Here is a 22,068-nt window from a genome sequence, read left to right as displayed (position 1 = left end):
AACATCCGGGTTCTTCATAATGTGCCACGAAACATCAAACGCCAACTGAGGCCTACACATCCTCCAGAAGCCGCAACCTGTAGTACGCTCAGGCCGCTTTTCTAACAACCTAGGCGGTACTCGCATAAATTTAGAGCGGGGATGTTAGGCCTTTTTTTTTTTTAGAAATTGGACGACGAGAAAGAGCAAATCCTCCTCACAAAATCGGCGGCGTCCTGGAACACAGCGAAACAACTGACCAAACGTTATCGACTACACATAACGAAGCCAAAAACACAACGAGCCACACGGGCGCCATTTTCCAAAGCGTAAGAATGAGCATGCGCACTAATACAGACACAAGGTGTTTATCCGTGACTCAATAGGTTAGTGAAGCCATCAATCAAGAGTATTGCCCGCCCCTTCCACTCCGCCCTATGAAGCTTTCAATGTACGGCCCAGAGGTCTGTGATGTCACCAGCCGGAAATAGCCAAACAAGTTTCGTAAACACGGTGTTAGTGCACATGCGCACAAAATCGTCGTCAGGTTGGACTCATTTCACCAATCGCGTTTGAGAAGGCAATCTGAAGCCCTTGGAATGTAAGGAAAGCGACCCCGTGCACATCCTACTAGTCTATATAAAGAGGACACCCTCACAGTAGCGCTTCAGATGCGCTCTATGCGCCAGCGGCGACGGATCTCTGGAAGGGGGATCGCTGCCGCGGGTCTCTGAGACCCGGTTTAACTAAAGTGGATTGTACTTTCCGTATCTATCGGACACCACAACAATGCACGGGCCACCGACTGGAGACAGCGCCTGCCCGCTCCGTACCATTAAGCGGGTACAGTTCGGAGTATTAGGCCCCGATGAGCTGGTAAGGGAGAAGGCGGGCAGTTGGGACGGGGCGGGGCTAAACCCGGAAATGAGGGTTGGCGTGGAGAGGACACAGACATGTTGTCAACCGTAAAGTGTGTTGTGTTATGTGTAGTGTCCTGGGTGTATAATACACTGACTATAGCCCTATATGTTATATATCCTTCTGTATAATGTCCTGGTTATTATATACTGACTATAGCCCTATATGTTATATATTCCATACTATAGCCCTTCTGTATAATGTGCTCTGTGTATATTATATACTGACTATAGCCCTATATGTTATATATCCTATACTATAGCCCTTCTGTATAATGTCCTGGTTATTATATACTGACTATAGCCCTATATGTTATATATCCTATACTATAGTCCTTCTGTATAATGTGCTCTGTGTATATTATATACTGACTATAGCCCTATATGTTATATATTCCATACTATAGCCCTTCTGTATAATGTGCTCTGTGTATATTATATACTGACTATAGCCCTATATGTTATATATCCTATACTATAGCCCTTCTGTATAATGTCCTGGTTATTATATACTGATTATAGCCTTGTTATATACCTTATACTATAGCCCTTCTGTATAATGTCCTAGTTATTATATACTGATTATAACTCCTATACTATAGTCCTTCTGTATAATGTCCTCAGTATATATTATACTGACTATAACCCTATATGTTATATATCCTATATTATAGTCCTTCTGTATAATGTCCTGGTTATTATATACTGACTATAGTCCTATGTTATATATCCTATACTATAGCCCTTCTGTATAATGTCCTCAGTATATATTATATACTGACTATAACCCTATATGTTATATATTCCATACTGTAATCCTTCGGTATAATGTCCTGGTTATTATATACTGACTATAGTCCTATATGTTATATATCCTATACTATAGCCCTTCTGTATAATGTCCTCAGTATATATTATATACAGACTATAACCCTATATGTTATATTCCCTATACTATAGCCCTTCTGTATAATGTCCTGGTTATTATATACTGATTATAGCCTTGTTATATACCTTATACTATAGCCCTTCTGTATAATGTCCTAGTTATTATATACTGACTATAACTCCTATACTATAGTCCTTCTGTACAATGTCCTCAATATATATTATACTGACTATAACCCTATATGTTATATATCCTATATTATAGTCCTTCTGTATAATGTCCTGGTTATTATATACTGACTATAGTCCTATGTTATATATCCTATACTATAGCCCTTCTGTATAATGTCCTCAGTATATATTATATACTGACTATAACCCTATATGTTATATATTCCATACTGTAGTCCTTCGGTATAATGTCCTGGTTATTATATACTGACTATAGTCCTATATGTTATATATCCTATACTATAGCCCTTCTGTATAATGTCCTCAGTATATATTATATACAGACTATAACCCTATATGTTATATTCCCTATACTATAGCCCTTCTGTATAATGTCCTGGTTATTATATACTGATTATAGCCTTGTTATATACCTTATACTATAGCCCTTCTGTATAATGTCCTAGTTATTATATACTGACTATAACTCCTATACTATAGTCCTTCTGTATAATGTCCTCAGTATATATTATATACTGACTATAGCCCTATATGTTATATACCCTATACTGCAGTCCTTCTGTATAATGTCCTGTTTATTATATACTGACTATAGCCCTATTATGTTATATTCCTTATACTGTAGTCCTGGTTACTTTTTAAAAAAAAACAAAAAAAAAACGGGTCATTCCGTGTCAAGTGAACCAATGATTTTTTCCCTCTATATTTTTAATTCTTTTGAGATTTTATTTGGTAATAGTGTGTCAGAGAATGCAAAATGTGAAGAAAAAAAATTCTAGAAATTTTTTTTGATTTTTAATTGATTTTCAAAGTTCAGAAAGTGCGAATTTCGGTGTTTCCTGCCTTTACATTTCTCCTCATAACTTAGACTAGAAAAAAGATAGAGAAACAAAATAAACGCCATTCTACTCAGAACTATACAGGCTTTCACCAAATATGTCACAAGAGGATCTTTGTTAATATTTTACCCATGTGAACGCAAAGGCAAAATTTTAAAACGCATTTCCGAAAAAAAACGTTTTATTTAAAAATTTCAAAAAAATGCACATGGGCCTGCTATGCCCTTAGCCACATCTGTACCAAAATTCAAGTTGGGATCGCGATGGGATAATATTTTAAAATATAACTATTAGTGTCATTCCGAAAATCTTGAATTTAGATCTGTTCAGCCTGTGGTCTAAAAGTGTGGGGTCTGTATGTGAGATATGTACAGAGAATGATCCACCTCTATATGTGAGATATGTACAGAGAATGAGCCACCTCTATATGTGAGATATGTACAGAGAATGAGCCACCTCTATATGTGAGATATGTACAGAGAATGAGCCACCTCACAACATTGTAATGTTAACTAGTGTCAGACTAGCAGTATACAGGTCCTGTAATATGACACTAGAGTGGGACCATCTCTCTCAGAGGTGTGTTTCTGGTAGGACACTTATTGTAGTGCACCTCAGATAACCACAAGACGGGAGGTTCCAATCTCAATGTTTGATGCATGTCCCTTTATTATTACAGATGAATGTTAATAAAGAATTTAACCCCCCCCCCCCCCCCAACCACACCAGTGTCAACTCATTAGGTGTGCAACATATAATTACCAAATAATGTATAAATATAAATAAAAATAAATAAATGTCCTATTAATTGTTTGATTAGTTCATATTTTATAGAATGAGGATTTATCTACTGGACTATTTTTCTTAATAAATTACATGTTTAGTGATATAATAAAAAACAATTGTTACATGTAGAAATAGGTGTTATAAATATTGGTTCTTGTTACCATATAATTAGGATGAGACTATTTAGAAAATCGCACTTGAGGATATGAGCAGCTTTTTTCTTTCGGTTTGTTCAATGCATTCAGGTTGAACATGCTGAACAAGCTGTGTTCTGATGATAAGATGTATTTGTTCTGGCACTTACAGTATTTGGTTTTTATGTTTTTTTATTGTTGCATATAAATGTTGAATTCAGCAAGTTGTAATTTGAAAAGAAAAAAGGAAGAAGCTCACACAAACCTAAAATCAGATGATTCAAGGCTTTAAAAAAATTGATCCCAATTTGGTCCCAAGTTGAAAACCTGTACAAATATAACCAAGAACACAAGTAACACAAATGCATTTTTTCACAATTTTAAAACATACTTTTTTTTCACAATTGCGCATCAAAATTCTGAATTTGATTTCTCCAAAACAAAATATAAAGAAACATCATCTTGTGACATATCAAATGAAAGCCGGTACCGCTCTGAGAAAAATGATGCCTCTCCCACCTATTTATCTTAATTCTAACCCGAGATATGTTAAAAAATGTAAAGCCATAGCAGGCCAAAATTCACACTTTTTCAAAATTTTAGAAGTCTATAAAAAATTAACTGATGAAGAAAAAAATTCAAAACTTTTTATTTGTAATTAACTTAAGTTGTACTTCATAAAAAATAAAAAAAAATCTAAAGACGTCAGGTAAAAAAAAATATTCCTATTTGGATCACCTGATATGGAATGACCCAAACGCAGATTGAGTGCCCCCCCCCCCATAGAGCTCACAATGTACATTTTTTTTCCCTATCAGTATGTCTTTGGAATATGGGATGGAAATCCATGCAAACACGGGGAGAACATAAAAGCTCCTTGCAGATTTTATTTTTTTGCCCTTGCAGGGATTTGAACAGCAGGACCCAGCGCTGCAAGACTGCAGTGCTAAGTGTCCTGGTTATTATATACGGACTATAGTCTTATATTATATACCTTATACCATAGTTCTCATGTATGTCCTGGTTATATTGTATACCCTATACTGTATAATAACCTGCTTATATTATGTACTGACTATAGTCCTATGTTTTATACCTTATACAATAGTTCTCATATATGTCCTGGTTATATTGTATATTAAAGTCCTGTATAATAAACTGCTTATATTATATACTTACTGTATATAGCCCCATGTTATATACCCTATGCTATAGTCCTCTAGTATAATGTCCTGGTGATGTGATATATATTCTGACTATAGTCCTATATATTGTTTACCCTGACTATAGCCCTCCCTTCTGTATATCGTGGTCATACATACCCTGCTTATAGTCCTCCCACATATATAATGTACCCTGACTCTAGGTTCCCTTGGGTAGCTTGTATTTTCTGGGATGTACTGGGACTCCTCTGTATTAGTCAGCGGTTCTTAACTTAATGGTAATGTGATTATTTTTTCCTCTAGAAACGAATGTCCGTAACGGAGGGTGGTATTAAGTATCCAGAGACCACAGAGGGTGGTCGCCCCAAGTTGGGTGGCTTAATGGACCCACGTCAGGGTGTGATCGAACGCACTGGGCGCTGCCAGACGTGTGCAGGTATGTTTTTGAGACTGTAGTTGTATCATTGAATTACATTCTAGTGACCACTCTTGAGATTGAGGTGTACCTGCTTTCTGTAGGATAGTACCATGATCTCACTTATTTGTGGGTCTTTTGTGACAGGCAACATGACAGAGTGCCCAGGCCACTTTGGGCACATTGAACTGGCTAAGCCGGTCTTCCATGTTGGATTTCTGGTGAAGACCATGAAGGTGTTGCGCTGTGTTTGTTTCTTCTGCTCCAAGTTGCTGGTGGATGCGGTAAGTTGGCTTTTGAGTAGTATTGGTCTGCTGCTTAAATAAAGTTTTCTATATATTTCAAACATAACTTTTCTGTTTAGAACAACCCAAAAATCAAAGACATTTTGGCCAAATCTAAAGGGCAGCCTAAGAAGCGTCTGACACATGTCTATGAGCTCTGTAAGGGCAAGAACATCTGCGAAGGGGGTGAGGAGATGGACAACAAGTTTGGGATGGATCAGAATGAAGGGGATGAAGACATTCAGAAGGAGAAGGTAAGTTTCTGTATAACAGGAACAAGCAACTGGCTGGCAAGCCCACCAAATAGTCATAAATGGGGCTCTGGCACAGGATGTCTGTTCAGCTCTGGGTACAGGACAGAACGCCAATGAATAATTAAAAAAAAAAAATTACAAATTTTTTTTTTTATCATAAGCCCCAATTGTATGTGTGCATATTTTTCTGGGTACAGGAACCTGAAATACATTAATGCTAAGACTATTCCTATATAAAAAAAAAAAAGCAGCCACTGCTTACACTGCTCAGGGATAAGAGACCTGTACGTCACAGTAAGGGTGCTGAAGTTGTCCTGGCGTAAATGTGGTGAACTCATAGCTGCATTCTGCCTGATGCCATCTATGCTTGCCGCATCCTATCTGACTTGGCATGCTCAGGAGGCCAAGCTCTTGTTTGTGGTCAATGCTGATTTTGCCAGAACACTTGATGCCTGGTCTGCTTCATTTTGCACTGTATTGGCAGCAATTGTTCTTTAGGGATGTGCTCTCCTTTCAGGGCCATGGCGGCTGTGGTCGTTACCAGCCTAGGATCAGACGTTCAGGACTGGAGCTGTACGCAGAGTGGAAGCATGTGAATGAGGACTCTCAGGAAAAAAAGATTCTACTGAGTCCGGAGCGAGTTCATGAAATATTCAAGCGCATTACAGATGAGGAGTGCTTTATACTTGGCATGGAGCCACGATATGCTCGTCCTGAATGGTTAATTGTTACAGTTCTGCCGGTTCCTCCGCTATCTGTGCGGCCTGCAGTTGTCATGCAAGGATCAGCCAGGAACCAGGTGGGTAGTGTTATGCTTCTACAGGTATGTAGACTGATATGGGACATGTTGTTAATCCTTGTTCTGTAATTCCTGCAGGATGATCTGACTCACAAACTGGCGGATATTGTAAAAATTAACAATCAACTCCGGAGGAATGAACAAAATGGCGCAGCGGCCCATGTCATTGCTGAGGATGTGAAGTTATTGCAGTTTCATGTTGCCACGATGGTGGATAATGAGTTGCCTGGACTACCAAGGGTATGTGGCATGATATGAGTTGTTGAGGACAGCATTATTATTCATTACAGAAGATATTAAAATGACTCTTATGTCCTTATACTGACCTATGGATTACTGCTCTAGGCCATGCAAAAGTCTGGGCGTCCTCTTAAGTCTGTGAAGCAGCGATTGAAAGGCAAGGAAGGAAGAGTTCGAGGAAACTTGATGGGAAAACGTGTTGATTTCTCTGCTCGAACCGTTATCACACCTGATCCAAACCTTTCTATTGACCAAGTTGGCGTTCCAAGGTCGATTGCTGCAAATATGACCTTTCCAGAGATAGTTACCCCCTTCAACATTGATCGGTGAGCCTCTAAAAGTACTTGTAGATTTCATGGAGTTTTTCACGTTTTCTACTGTTAAATGAAGTTGACTGTTTTGTTTCCTATGACTTGTGCTGCAAACAGGGCTGTGGCAATAACTTGTAACTCACTGTCCTCAAATATACGAGTGATCATTCTCCAAACTACATTTCTTTAAGTTTTCTGTATCTTAACTTTATTTTTTTTTAGGCTGCAAGAGCTTGTGAGACGAGGAAACAGTCAGTACCCTGGAGCCAAATACATCATTCGAGACAATGGCGATCGTATTGATCTAAGATTCCATCCTAAACCCAGTGACCTGCATTTACAGATTGGCTATAAGGTGAGCCCTAAACTTTTAGTTTGGTTGTGTGATCATTCCCACTTTGTTCATAGGTCTGTACTTATGATTTAATGGCTCTTGCTGTGTGGTTCCCTCAGGTGGAGAGACACATGTGTGATGGAGACATAGTCATCTTTAACAGACAGCCTACACTGCACAAAATGTCTATGATGGGGCACAGAGTTCGCATTCTGCCCTGGTCCACCTTCCGACTGAACCTCAGGTGAGTCTCTTTTCTGTGACTCGTTGTACTTTTTATACCACATTAGTTTAGTAACTTACCAGTAATTTATTTCTAGTGTCACCACGCCGTACAATGCTGACTTTGATGGGGATGAGATGAATTTGCATCTTCCACAGTCTCTTGAGACACGGGCAGAGATTCAAGAGCTTGCCATGGTACCTCGTATGATTGTAACCCCTCAGTCCAACAGACCAGTAATGGGCATTGTGCAGGACACTCTGACCGCTGTTCGAAAATTCACCAAAAGAGATGTTTTCTTAGAGCGGGTGAGTAGCCCAAGGTGCTGTGAATGGTGGCAGGTGGGGAATTTTGCTCCAGGCTAATGGCGCCTAAGCTTTAAATTTTTTATTTTTTTTTCTTCCAGGGGGAGGTTATGAATTTGCTCATGTTTCTGTCCACATGGGACGGGAAAGTTCCTCAGCCAGCCATCCTCAAGCCTCGTCCTCTCTGGACTGGCAAGCAGATATTTTCTTTGATCATTCCAGGGCACATTAACTGTATCCGAACTCACAGCACCCATCCAGATGATGAAGACAGTGGACCCTATAAACACATCTCGCCAGGGGACACAAAGGTGTGGATTCATGTAATACAGCGAGTTAGACAGAGCTTTGTCCTTCTCTAGTTCTGTTAAATATCAGATTTTTGTGTTCAGGTCATTGTAGAGAATGGAGAGTTGATTATGGGAATTCTGTGCAAGAAATCGCTGGGGACTTCGGCTGGGTCGTTGGTGCATATCTCCTACCTTGAGATGGGTCATGATACCACTCGTCTCTTCTACTCAAACATCCAGACTGTCATCAATAACTGGCTGCTTATTGAAGGTGTGTATGGTGTCTGATAACTTGGGTGAACTGCCAGTTTTTTGTTCTTTTTTTCTGATGTATATTTCTTCATGCAGGTCACACTATTGGAATTGGAGACTCTATTGCTGATGCAAAGACTTACCAGGACATTCAGAATACAATCAAAAAAGCCAAGCAAGATGTGATTGAGGTGAGGGCCAGAGCTATCTTTGTCTTAACCCTCACTACCCCCTTACCCTTGGTTCACATCTGCATCTGGTAATCTGTTCAGGTGTTCACATGGGGACCTCCTGAACAGACTACCGAATGCACTGGCAAGCAGGGTGCAGTAAAATCACACTATAGGCTATAATGGGGTCTGTGTGCTTTTCGCGAACTGCTTGCGTGAATCTTGCAGACATGAAAGTAGATCACTATCTACTGTTCTGTCCACCTGTTCTGTGCGGAGAGCACACAGACTGCATTAGTCTATGGGGGCACTGCCCACCGCTTGCCAATGTGTTTGGTATTCCATTCGGGGGTGGGGTGGGGACTCCCCAAACTAATTACTGATGCACATGTGAACGAGGCCTTAGCTATTAGAATACTCAGCTACTCTTCCTTTTGTGTAGGTAATTGAAAAGGCTCATAACAATGAACTGGAGCCCACACCAGGAAACACCTTGCGTCAGACATTCGAGAACCAGGTTAACAGAATCCTCAATGATGCCAGAGATAAAACTGGCTCGTCCGCCCAGAAATCTTTGTCTGAGTATAACAACTTCAAGTCCATGGTGGTATCAGGAGCCAAGGGATCAAAGATCAACATCTCCCAGGTGAGCTCTTGTTCTGTGCATTGGTAATGAGACTTTATGCTTCTTGTGGAGATGCTCAAATTTTTTTTTTTTTTCTTTTAGGTTATTGCTGTTGTCGGTCAACAAAACGTTGAAGGTAAACGCATTCCCTTTGGTTTCAAACATCGGACGCTCCCTCACTTCATAAAGGACGATTATGGGCCAGAAAGTAGAGGCTTTGTGGAAAACTCTTACCTTGCTGGCCTCACTCCCACAGAGTTCTTCTTCCACGCTATGGGAGGCAGAGAGGGTCTTATTGACACTGCTGTGAAAACTGCTGAGACTGGTGAGACGATTTGCTTTCTTGTGCTGTTCTAGACTGTACCCCATATCGGACACTGACCTTGCACCACTTGTGATGGTTGTCAGGGCTTGCCATATTCCAAGGGTATGTGTAGTGACAGCTGTCTATAATGAAAAATCTGTCAAGTCTACATTGTGTGAGCTTGACCTGATCTGAGTTAATGGGCTTTCTCAGCATTCTGTCACTTGATATCCTTGACTGTATACAGGATTATATCTGTGGGTTTCTAGTAACTTTCTGTTCTGCAACTGGCCAGGTTACATTCAGAGACGTCTGATCAAGTCTATGGAGTCTGTAATGGTGAAGTATGATGCCACAGTCCGTAATTCCATCAATCAGGTGGTGCAGCTGAGATATGGCGAAGATGGACTGGCTGGAGAAGGAGTGGAGTTCCAAAATCTGGCCACTCTGAAACCATCCAACAAAGCATTTGAGAAAAAGTGAGTTGTTAGCATTTCTTTTTTTGATTTCTCAGCTTTGTCTGTAGGTGACTGAAGCTGATGAGGTGGAGCCATGCCTGTATATACACCTGACTAGGATAGGGTCCCTTCCCAGGATGGCTGGGGTTTCTGTCTGTAAATGGGGTCAGATGATGATGATGGGGGGGGGGGGGGGGGAGAGAGACGGACAGTTTCTGTGGTGGACTACATCTAATGGCGGGACCTTTTCTTTGTTAGGTTTAAGTTTGACTACACCAATGAGCGAGCTCTGAGAAGGACTCTACAAGAGGATGTTGTGAAGGATATCCTCAGCAATGCACACATTCAGAATGAACTTGAGAAGGAGTTTGAGAAGATGAGGGAAGACCGAGAGGTCCTTAGAGTTATTTTTCCCACTGGTGACAGTAAGGTAACAAATCCCAAAGTGCGGCAATGTCTGTTCAGTATTGTACGGCTGTGCTGCTTGCAGTTTGAACATTACTCTTTGTATGCTTCAGGTTGTTCTGCCGTGTAATCTCCTCAGGATGATATGGAACGCACAGAAGATCTTCCACATTAACACCCGCATGCCCTCAGATCTGCATCCTATTAAAGTAGTTGATGGTAGGAATTGTAGATGTATTTCCTCTGTATATTGTCAGTTTCTGTTAATGGTGTAGTAGATGTGCGGCCCTGGTTCCTTCCTCTCAATGTGATTTGGGCCAAGCTCAAGTTCCTTTCCATGTGTTTAACTTGTGCTGACAGATTGCGATGTCTTATTGCTAAGTCATATCTAATGGTCAATGTGGTTGCAAAGTGGCATAATGTGAATACTGTTAGACTCTCAAATATAAACCTGCTGGAGTATTGTTGCAGGTAAAGTGACTTTTCCACCTTAAACCTTATGGGAGAAGGTTACACTTCTTGGTCATATGACTGTTGGCCTATTTTTAATTCCGTTCATGTACATTTATTGCAGGCGTAGTGCCATCTTCACCCTTATATCTGTGACGTGTCTGACTTATTTTTCCTTCCTCTTAAGGTGTTAAGGAGCTGAGTAAGAAGCTGATAATTGTAAATGGGGACGATCCTTTGAGTCGCCAAGCTCAGGAAAATGCCACGCTCTTGTTTAACATCCACCTGCGCTCCACTCTGTGCAGCCGGAGAATGGTGGAGGAATTCAGGCTGAGCTCTGAGGCGTTTGACTGGCTGCTCGGAGAAATAGAGTCTAAATTCAACCAGGCCATTGTAAGACTTTGGACCATATTCAATATAGTCTTTAATGCCTTACAATGGAGTGTAAATTAACCCTGTATTTTCTAGGCTCATCCAGGGGAGATGGTGGGAGCACTGGCCGCTCAGTCTCTGGGAGAGCCAGCCACTCAGATGACATTGAATACTTTCCACTATGCCGGTGTCTCTGCTAAAAATGTCACTCTGGGAGTTCCTCGTCTTAAAGAGTTAATAAATATTTCCAAGAAACCAAAGACTCCTTCGCTGACTGTCTTCCTACTTGGACAATCTGCACGTGATGCCGAAAGAGCAAAGGTTTGACTACTTTGTACTTTATATAAAGTTTTGTGGTAGGTGTTTCTTACAGGGAGGGCAGCTGTTCACACTTGTCTTCTCCATTCAGGATATCTTGTGCCGCTTGGAACACACAACACTACGTAAAGTTACAGCCAATACAGCAATTTATTATGATCCAAACCCACAAAACACGGTGGTGGCAGAAGACCAGGAATGGGTCAATGTATACTATGAGATGCCAGACTTTGATGTGACCAGAATTTCACCATGGTTGCTTCGTGTAGAACTTGACCGAAAACACATGACTGATCGGAAACTGACCATGGAGCAGATAGCAGAAAAAATCAATGCTGGTGAGTTGTGGAGAGGAACAATTTGTCCCCAGCGGGCACTACTGTCTTATCTCCTGAAGGACCTGTCTGTATGATCCTCATGGGGGTCTGTTATTTGTTCTAGGCTTCGGAGATGATCTGAACTGTATATTTAATGATGATAATGCTGAAAAGTTGGTTCTGAGAATCCGTATCATGAACAGTGAGGAGAATAAGATGCAAGAGGTGAGAAAAGTGACTGAAGCAATGGGAGTGCCTACAATCTACATTTGTTATTAACCCTTTTGCTTCCTTCTGTCAGGAAGAAGAGGTGGTGGACAAAATGGATGATGATGTTTTCCTACGTTGCATAGAGTCCAATATGCTGACAGATATGACCCTGCAGGGTATTGAGCAAATCAGCAAGGTATGTGATGCTCGTCCATGGTGTGTGCAGGTGATGTCCTCCCCAAACGTTTGTCAGTAGAATCTTTGTACCCGGGAAGTTGTCAGCTACTTCTGTAGGCCTCACCACAATCAGGTCTCAGTCTCTTCATGGTATTCTTGAAGCATGTTTGTAGAGGATTGAGTGCATGTTATGTGGATTTAACAGCTCTTCTTTGCTTGGCCAGGTCTACATGCATTTGCCTCAGACAGACAACAAAAAGAAGATTATTATAACAGAAGATGGGGAATTCAAGGCTCTTCAGGAATGGATCCTTGAGACAGATGGAGTCAGCTTGATGCGTGTTTTGAGTGAAAAAGATGTCGATCCTGTGAGGACTACGTCAAATGATATTGTAGAGATCTTCACTGTAAGTCTACGGTGTAATCCACTTTTTCTTTTTTTTTTTTTTTCTTTCCCTAAATTATACCTGAGTGGGGGTAATTTTTTTTTTCTTTTTTTTTTTAAGGTTCTAGGAATTGAGGCTGTTCGGAAAGCTCTGGAAAGAGAACTGTACCATGTCATTTCCTTTGATGGTTCTTATGTGAATTATCGCCACTTGGCTCTTCTGTGTGACACAATGACCTGTAGAGGTCATTTGATGGCCATCACTCGTCATGGTGTGAACAGGCAGGACACGGGACCACTCATGAAATGTTCCTTTGAAGAAACGGTTGGTAGAAAATTTGTACTTGAATCCAAGCAGATGACGGCTCGTGATGTGGTCGTGGATGGTTTTCACTTTTTTTTTTTTTTTTTTTCCCCCCCCCTCCCCTTTCCCAGGTGGATGTCCTCATGGAGGCAGCGGCACATGGTGAAACTGATCCAATGAAAGGAGTGTCTGAGAACATCATGCTGGGACAGCTGGCTCCAGCTGGAACTGGCTGCTTTGATCTCTTATTGGATGCAGAGAAGTGTAAATTTGGAATGGAGATTCCTACAAATATACCTGGACTCGGAGCTGCTGGGCGTAAGTACTGATGGCCTCTGCATTCACATCTTTAGGTTAGAGCTTGTACAATTATTCAAAAATGACTGACAATCCATCTGGAAGTCTGTCTTTGTGCACCTTTATCTGTTTAGTGTTTGATCTCTTGTCTGGACAGAAAATGTCCAAAACTGAACTGCTATGATAGTCTTCAGACTCCTGAGTATATTTCACACCTCTGAGCCCTGATGCTAGTCGTCATCCTTTTCCAGGCTTTTGAATAACATTGGGGATTGCTGACACCTGCTTCCCTGATGTCATTCAAGAGACCTTAAGACCAAAAGCAGCACTGGATCCCAGGGAAGGTAACTTTTTTTTTTTGTTTGTTTGTTTCCAGATTTTGCTGCGTTTTTTCAGTCAAAGCCTGGAGTAGATTGAGCAGAAGGATAGTATAAGTACTTTCCATTCCTTTTGTACCCATTCTTGGTTTTGGCTCAAACACAGAAAATCTGCAACAAAAAAAGCTGTGTTTCTGCAACGTGGGGCCTCAGCCTAAATCTCCCATGGGTCTCTGCTAAATATACTCTGAGGTCTCTGCAGACCCCAGAGCATAAACACAGTTTTTGGAGGCTCAACACTCTGAAGCAGCGGTTCTCAACCTTAATGTTTCAACCCTTTACTACAGCTGCTCAGTACACATGACTGGTTCTCAAGTACATTATGGCACGACCCTGTCACATACTCCTGTAGTAGCCCCCTTATAGATCAGTCTCACCTTATATGATAGTGCTCATTGTATATAATTCCTTATAGAAAACAGTTGCTTCATTATAAATGTCTCCCACTAAGAGCCCCCTTGTATAGAATTGTTCCCCTTAAATAGCCCACTTATATTTAATAGTCCCCTTATGTATAATCCCCCTCTACAAATACTAGCCTCCCTTAGTAGGTGATCCCTTACCTGAAAACAATAAATTTTGTACTCTCCCTACCGTGCTCCTACGATGAAGAGCATCCAAAGTCTCTTCCTGTAGTGGCATGATGCAGTGATGTCATCACGCCACCTGCGCCATGACATTCCGTGCGCCACCGGTGGTGCTCACAGGATGAGTCAGTATCTGTTTGCACGCTGATACAGCTCCAGCTCTCAGGGACCCCTTTGGGGTCAGGGGCCCTGGGCAAGTGGTTATGACCCACAGGTTGAGAACTGCTACTCTAAAGATTGAGATTTAAAGGAGCATGGCCTAAATCACCATTAATAGAGGTAAAATGCCTGATAATTATGATTTTACTTTAGGTCCTAATATTCCTGTCCTGCATTAGGTCTAATTTTCTAATCCCAGTTTGCCTTTTAATATTCTGTTTTTCCAGCAACGGGAATGTTTTTTGGAACTGCTCCAAGTCCAATGGGGGGAATGTCACCTGCTATGACACCGTGGAACCAAGGTGCTACCCCAGCATATGGCGCATGGTCCCCAAGTCTGGGTATGTATTGTTTCAGGGGATTAGGTAACTTAGAAAACCTCTCTAGCATATGAGCATTGCACAAATGGCAATTTTGTTTTTCAGGAAGTGGCATGACCCCTGGAGCTGCTGGCTTCTCTCCCAGTGCAGCCTCTGATGCTAGTGGTTTCAGCCCAGGCTATTCTCCTGCTTGGTCTCCTACTCCAGGTTCTCCAGGTTCCCCTGGCCCTTCGAGTCCGTACATTCCTTCTCCAGGTAAGGACATAGCAGGTATAGCTTTGGAATATTAAATGATTTTGTGGTGGTTCTGTAGCCTGCCCACCAAAGTATTCTTCTGCTGAACTCCAGATCCTGTTGGGAAGTGTGTGCATGTGTGTGTCAGGAGGAGGGGTTGCTTTTTTTAATACACATTGCAGTCATCATAACTTTTAAAAGCATACATTCTGAACTGTTGTTTTTACCTCTTTACCCCTACAGGTGGTGCCATGTCTCCAAGTTACTCTCCCACCTCTCCTGCTTATGAACCAAGGAGTCCTGGAGGCTATACTCCACAAAGTCCAAGTTACTCTCCAACTTCACCATCTTACAGTCCAACTTCCCCTTCATATTCTCCCACTAGCCCCAACTATAGCCCCACCTCCCCAAGCTACTCGCCAACAAGTCCAAGCTACTCACCAACAAGCCCAAGCTACTCGCCAACTTCCCCCAGTTACAGCCCAACAAGCCCAAGTTACAGCCCAACAAGCCCAAGTTACAGTCCCACATCCCCAAGCTATTCTCCAACATCACCAAGCTACTCTCCCACAAGTCCCAGCTACAGTCCAACCTCTCCAAGTTACTCACCCACTTCTCCCAGCTACTCTCCTACATCACCCTCATACAGTCCAACGTCACCCTCCTATTCTCCAACATCTCCATCATACAGCCCAACATCTCCATCCTATTCTCCCACATCCCCATCCTACAGCCCAACATCTCCCTCCTATTCGCCTACTTCTCCAAATTATTCCCCGACCTCTCCCAACTATACCCCAACATCCCCCAGTTACAGTCCCACTTCTCCTAGTTATAGCCCTACCTCTCCAAATTATAGCCCTACAAGTCCAAGTTATTCTCCAACATCACCCAGCTACTCTCCTTCTAGTCCACGATACACACCGCAGTCACCAAGCTATACTCCCAGCTCTCCCAGCTATAGCCCCAGTTCACCAAGCTACTCGCCAACAAGCCCCAAATACACACCAACTAGCCCCTCATATAGTCCTAGCTCTCCAGAGTACACACCAACATCTCCCAAGTACTCTCCTACTTCTCCCAAGTACTCTCCTACTTCTCCCAAGTACTCTCCAACATCCCCTACTTATTCTCCAACAACCCCAAAGTACTCTCCTACATCTCCTACTTATTCTCCTACATCCCCAGTGTATACTCCTACTTCCCCCAAATATTCTCCTACATCCCCTACATATTCACCAACTTCTCCTAAGTATTCCCCGACTTCACCAACTTACTCCCCAACAAGTCCAAAAGGCTCCACTTACTCTCCTACATCACCAGGATATAGCCCTACTTCACCAACATACAGTCTTACCAGTCCGGCTATCAGTCCTGATGACAGTGATGAAGATAACTGAAGTGCTTGCAAATCTACATGAACTGGACCCTAATAGCCAGCATTGAGCGCTCAGCATTTCTAGATATACTTACCAGTGTACAATGGTTTAGTTACAAGGTGTAAGTGCATTGCCGCTATGCTTCACTTCACTTTGGCGTCTCTTGTTACATAGGTCATGGCCTGAGGTTTCCTTGTATAGCTTCACATGGCCATGTTAAGATAGCTATACACATTTAGATTTTCTTTGGCCAAAATGGCTTCAGTCATGTTGGTCAATGAATGGCAGGCAATCTGCCATGTAGATGCTGCGAACATTTGTTCTCAGCCGACCGACGGCAGACTACTCTGCCGTCCCACTTATTTTCAGCCAGCTGAAGATACCAGTGTTTGGTGTGATTGGCCACACTTGACCAATCGTCAGCCAACTTGCGCACTCATTGTGCACATTTTTATTTTTGCCCCTCTGGGCAGTTAATGTCGATGGTGGGATCGTTCCCATCATCAGTCAGAACGCTGCATGACAGCAGTCTGAAATCTAAAGTGTATGTCTGACTTTACACTCATACTATTCAGTGTGATTAAATGGAAGTTCCAAGGATCAGAACTCTTGGCTTGTTGCATTGATAAAGTGAACTTCTGTCATCACCTGCACATTATTTATAGACTATGAAAAGGATCTGGTTTGTAATCTTTATTTTATCTGATTCTGCCAAGGTTGTTTCGATTTGTCTCTTGCAGAGTTTCTTTGGTAATTAATAAATGCCTGTCATAAAGTTAAGTTCTGTACTTCTAAATAAAGAATTTTGTTATATTTGCTGCTTCCGGTCTAGTCATTGATCTTGTCACATAGCTTAATAATACATTTTATTTATATAGCGCCAACATATTCCGCAGCACTGTACACTGTAGCTTACTATACTTTAGACCAGGGATGTTGGTGTATATACTCTTGAGGAATAGTTGGGGTTCAATACCTTAAGCCCAATTTTACAGAATCTTAAAGTAGCACAAATGCCCTCCATGACTGCACCACAGGAGGTTGTCTCCACCCACTATTGGGGACCTGGAAAAGCGCATATCCTGTTTACATGCTGCTACTTCCTGCTGTGCAGCTTCCTGAGTACCTGCTGCACTAACCCCCCCTCACTCAGCCCCTGCTCCTCCTCATCTCTATTACAAATCCCTCCATCTTGCTAAACCGAGCCCCACCCCCACGACTAGCGATCCCACCCATTACTAGCCCCTCCCGAACACAGGAAGGCTTGGTAAATATTGCAGGGATTCGTTTCAGAAGCTGTGAATCGTCAGTTCCTGGAGCGGTCACATAACTTCGAAATTAGGTGGGGGAGGGAGTTAACGTTTAGGGGATAATTATCTGAAAAATGCTTTATGCTGAAAAACTCCTTCAAGATAGTGGGTAGCACAGCACTGTCTAAGGAGACTCTCCGCTTCCTACATAAAGTCTGTGAGTTCTCCTCTGTCCTGTTACAGGTTAACACTGGTTCAACCTCTGTGGCAATGTCTATGTATAGATGGTTAAACCACCTTGAAATTCATCTTTGAGCATGCACCTCAAGGGAAGATATCTTGTCCTCTCTTATTTTGTGAAGAATACCACCTTGCCTACCTGTGATCACCCCTCTTACTGTCCACTTGCCACCCATGAGTGCACCTGAGTTTGTAGGATAACTTGAAACAAGCTTTATAAATTTTATATACCGTATTTTTCGGACTATAAGACGCACGCAGGTTTTAGAGGAGGAAAATAGGAAAAAAAAATTTTGAAGCAAAAACTGGTAAAATATTTAATATATGGGAGTTGTAGTTTTGCAACAGCTGCAAGGCCACATTGACAGGTGACCCTGCAGCTGTACGGGGATGCATAGAGCGTTTTTTTTGCGGGGCCAGCTGTAATTTTGTTATACCATTTTGGGGGATATCTATTGCTTAGATCACCTTGTATTGAAAAAAAAACAGGAGGTGATTTAGAACTTTTATTTATTTCATATTTTTAAAGCTTTTTTTTTTTTTTTTTTTTTTACTATTTTATTCCCCCCCGGGGGCTTGAACCTGCGGTCACTTGATCGCAAGTCCCATAGACAGCAATACAAGTGTATTGCCGTCTATGGGACATTCTGTCTATTAGTATTACGGCTGGTCATAGAGACCAGCCGCAATACTAATACAGCAGTGACAGGCCTGGGAGCCTCATTAGGCTCCCGACTGTCACCCGAACAGGTCGGCTCCTGCGATATCGCCGCGCAGGAGCCGGCCTGCAACTTCAGAGGTACGGGGCCGGTGGGGACCGGCCCCGGGGGAGAAGGGGCCACGGATACTGACCCGGCATCCGCTGTACTAGGGGAGGGATAGACGCCGGGGAGGGATAGACGCCGGGGCCTGAGACATCGCTACGATCCTCTGCCCTGCATGAAGCCAGCAGCGGGGGCACGGAGGAGCGGAATAGCATCGCCGCTGCTGGCTTCATGCAGGGCAGAGGATCATAGCGATGTCTCAGGCCCCGGCACCTGTAATGGCGTCTATCACTTGCCGGCTTCTGCCTCTCTATTACAGCGGGTGCCGGGCGCCACCTTCAGACTATAAGACGCACCCTTCTTTTCCCCAAAAATTTTGGGGGAAAAAAGTGCGTCTTATAGTCCGAAAAATACGGTATCTAGTAACCCAAATGCGTCGGTACTAGCTGCTAAAATATACAGACTATACACTGCTCAAAAAAAAGAGAACACTTAAGCAACACAGTCTAACTCTAAGCAACACTAACCATCAATTTCACATGTGCAAATGGAATAGACAACCGGTGGAAATTATTGGCAGTTATGGAGACACACGGAATAACGGAGGGTTCTCGGAGGAGGTGAACTTCATACGCTAGACCTGGTGAGATGTCTGCGGACCTATCTTGACCGTATGAGATCCTTCAAAAGAACAGACAATCTTTTGGTAAATCTGCCAGGAAGATTTAAGGGCCTTAAAGGGGTATTCCCATCTACATAATTTTTAATTTGTAGATAATTAAAAGTGAAACATATTTGCAAATATAAGTAATTAAAAATTCTGCAGAGTTTTAAAGATTTTCTCTAACTTTCTTAGTGGTCACAGTCGGTTATCTTGATCAGTTGCCAGTGGATACGACCACCAATGCAGAAACTTTCTAAGGTCAGAAAATCAGCCATGATTTCTTAATTGTGACCAGATATCTTCAGATACATGTGGTGTCCCTGCCTGATAACCCAGCTACAATAAGAAAATCATAGCTGGGTTCCTGACAAGTTCCAGACCATAGAAAGTTTCTGCATTAGTGGTCGTATCCATTGGCAACCGATCAATACAACAGACTCACCACTAAGAAAGTTAGAGAAAATCTTTAATACTCTGCAGAATTTTTAATTACTTATATTTGCAAAAATGTTTAACTTTTATTTATCTACAAATATACATAAGATTATGTACATGGGAATACCCCTTTAAGGACTCTATTTCCTGTTGGGTTACAGAAGCCATAAATGGAGGATTATATGGATAATCATTGATTATGCTGTTAACGGAAGATTACATAATCTGTTTTCCCTTAGCCCAAACAGCAGCACAAGATGGAGTATTCCTGTCCCCGGGTACTGTTAGGACAAAATGGAAAGTTAATTAGCTAAACAAGCTTTTCTCCCCCCCCCCCCCCCCCCCCTTCTCACCTATAAGAGGCCTGAGAGACTAACCCCCCCCCCCCCTCGTGTTAGTCAAAAAGTATACTAATACTTAGTCAATCGCATATTTTGTCTCTCTGCCCAGGAGGTCGCCACAGCTCTGGTTGCATGGGCGCGTAGAAATTCTGGTACTGGTAAAGAAGGATTATGAATGATCAAAGGATTATGTAGATAATCTTGTTTCCCTTAGTCCTAACAGCGGCACAATGTGGGGTATTTCGTGCCCCTGTGTGCTGGTAGGACAGGCGGAATTTTAATTAGCCATGTATTAATTTCACATGGCTTGTTCCCTTTAAGAGGGCACAGATACCTCCCCCCTGTGCGTAAATAACAAGTAATAATACATACATTCCAAAATAAACAACAATAGGGGGGGAATCCTTGTGCCGCTGTTAGGACTAAGGGAAACAAGATTATCTACATAATCCTTTGTTCCCTGTCGTCCCTACCAGCGGCACAATGTGGGGAAATAGCAAGTAATCCCCATAAGGGTGGGAGATTAAACACAAGCAGAATGTAATACAGTACGCCCGAAGGCAGTAGCTTCTGAGCCATACCGATCAAGTCGGTAGTGCTTCACAAAGGTCAATTCTGAAGACCAGGATGCTGCTGCACAAATCTGGTCCAAGGTGAGAGCCTTGACCTCTGCCCAAGAGGTCGATACTGCCCGCGTCGAATGGGCCCTTAGGACGGTCGGCGGAGGTAAGTTCTGACTCACAAACGCCAACTTGATTGCTTCCTTCACCCAGCGAGAGATGGTGACCTTAGAAGCCTTGCGGCCTTTATGGCCCCCTACATAATTTATTAACAAGTTCTCAGATCTCCTGAAAGCGCGTGTGCGCTGAAGGTAAATCTGCAGGTTCCGGACTAAATCTAGGGTATGCCACTTCTCCTCCTCAGGGGAAGTGGGCACGGGAAAAAAGGTTGGCAAGCAAATGAGCTGACTCACATTCGCCCTAGAAGAAACTTTCGGCCTGAATCCTGGCAGAAATCTCAACTGAACACGGTCTTCAAAGAAGGCAATGTAAGGAGCTTCCGATGAGAGTGCTTGAAGCTCCCCTACTCTTTTTGCCGAGGTGATAGCGAGGAGAAAAGATACCTTATAGGTCAGCCACTTTAGATCCACCTCCTCCAGAGGTTCGAATGGAGCAACACAAAGTGCCGTTAGGACCTTGCTGAGGTCCCATTGGTGGACAGGAGCAGAAACTGCTGGTCTCAGCCTAGTTGCCCCTTTGATAAAGGTGCTCACTAAAGGATCCTGAGACAACCGCCTCCCCAGATAGGCGGACAAAGCGGCTACATGTACCTTCAGGGTAGAAGCTGCAAGCCCTCTGTCTAGGCCGTCCTGCAGGAAATCCAGGATCGCCCTCACAGGGGGATCGGAGGAGTCCACTTCGTGTTCCGTGCACCAGGCCTGGAAAATATTACCGATCCTACGGTAATTCTTATTGGTCGAGGTGGCTCTGGCGCTGGCTAAAGTCCTTAGGACGCCTTGAGACAGTCCTCTATTCCTTAATAGGGACTGGTCAACCTCCAGGCTGTCAGATTGAATCTCCTCAGATCGTGGTGTCTCAGCTCTCCTTGTGTCACCAGATCTGGGAGGGGGGGAAGCCTCCAATACCTGCCTTGACTCATCCACATGAGCTGGGCAAACCAAGTCCTTTTCGGCCAGAACGGGATTATGGCAATTCCCGAGACTTGGTCCTGTCTGATTTTCATCAATACCTTGGGTATGATGGAAACTGGAGGGAAAATGTATATCAGCCTGAACCTCCATGGGATGGACAGGGCATCCACTGCCAAGGCATTGTCCTCCTGGTACAGAGAGCAGAAGGTTTCCACCTTGGCGTTGAGTCGGGTTGCCATGAGGTCGACATCCGGAAGGCCCCATGTTTGG

The 22,068-nt window shown here is 42.8% G+C and overlaps 1 protein-coding gene across 1 annotated transcript; it reads left to right on the top strand.

The window, feature by feature from the left end:
• Positions 1-605: 605 nt before the first annotated feature.
• Positions 606-17,266, top strand: POLR2A (RNA polymerase II subunit A). The gene is made up of 29 exons (XM_075261476.1): positions 606-855; positions 5,202-5,334; positions 5,461-5,597; positions 5,678-5,851; positions 6,369-6,650; positions 6,729-6,890; positions 6,996-7,216; positions 7,424-7,556; positions 7,655-7,779; positions 7,856-8,066; positions 8,165-8,374; positions 8,456-8,624; positions 8,702-8,796; positions 9,218-9,421; positions 9,503-9,725; positions 10,000-10,183; positions 10,421-10,592; positions 10,681-10,786; positions 11,205-11,410; positions 11,486-11,710; positions 11,799-12,045; positions 12,149-12,249; positions 12,326-12,430; positions 12,636-12,818; positions 12,918-13,121; positions 13,232-13,418; positions 14,748-14,861; positions 14,946-15,095; positions 15,318-17,266. The coding sequence occupies exons 1-29, from the start codon at positions 769-771 to the stop codon at positions 16,472-16,474; spliced, it is 5,907 nt and encodes a 1,968-aa protein (XP_075117577.1). The 5' UTR covers positions 606-768; the 3' UTR covers positions 16,475-17,266.
• The last annotated feature ends 4,802 nt before the right edge of the window (positions 17,267-22,068 follow it).

The sequence above is a fragment of the Leptodactylus fuscus genome, unplaced genomic scaffold (assembly GCF_031893055.1).
Source record: "Leptodactylus fuscus isolate aLepFus1 unplaced genomic scaffold, aLepFus1.hap2 HAP2_SCAFFOLD_144, whole genome shotgun sequence".
In the NCBI taxonomy this organism is placed as follows: domain Eukaryota; kingdom Metazoa; phylum Chordata; class Amphibia; order Anura; family Leptodactylidae; genus Leptodactylus; species Leptodactylus fuscus.
This window is presented reverse-complemented; position numbering and strand designations above follow the sequence as displayed.

Excerpts from the sequence above, each read along its gene's own strand:
- POLR2A (XM_075261476.1), top strand. The coding sequence starts at position 769 with ATGCACGGGCCACCGACTGGAGACAGCGCCTGCCCGCTCCGTACCATT. Across the intron at positions 5,852-6,368 it reads AAGACATTCAGAAGGAGAAG|GGCCATGGCGGCTGTGGTCG; the intron begins GTAAGTTTCTGT and ends CTCTCCTTTCAG. Across the intron at positions 10,593-10,680 it reads TTCCCACTGGTGACAGTAAG|GTTGTTCTGCCGTGTAATCT; the intron begins GTAACAAATCCC and ends TGTATGCTTCAG.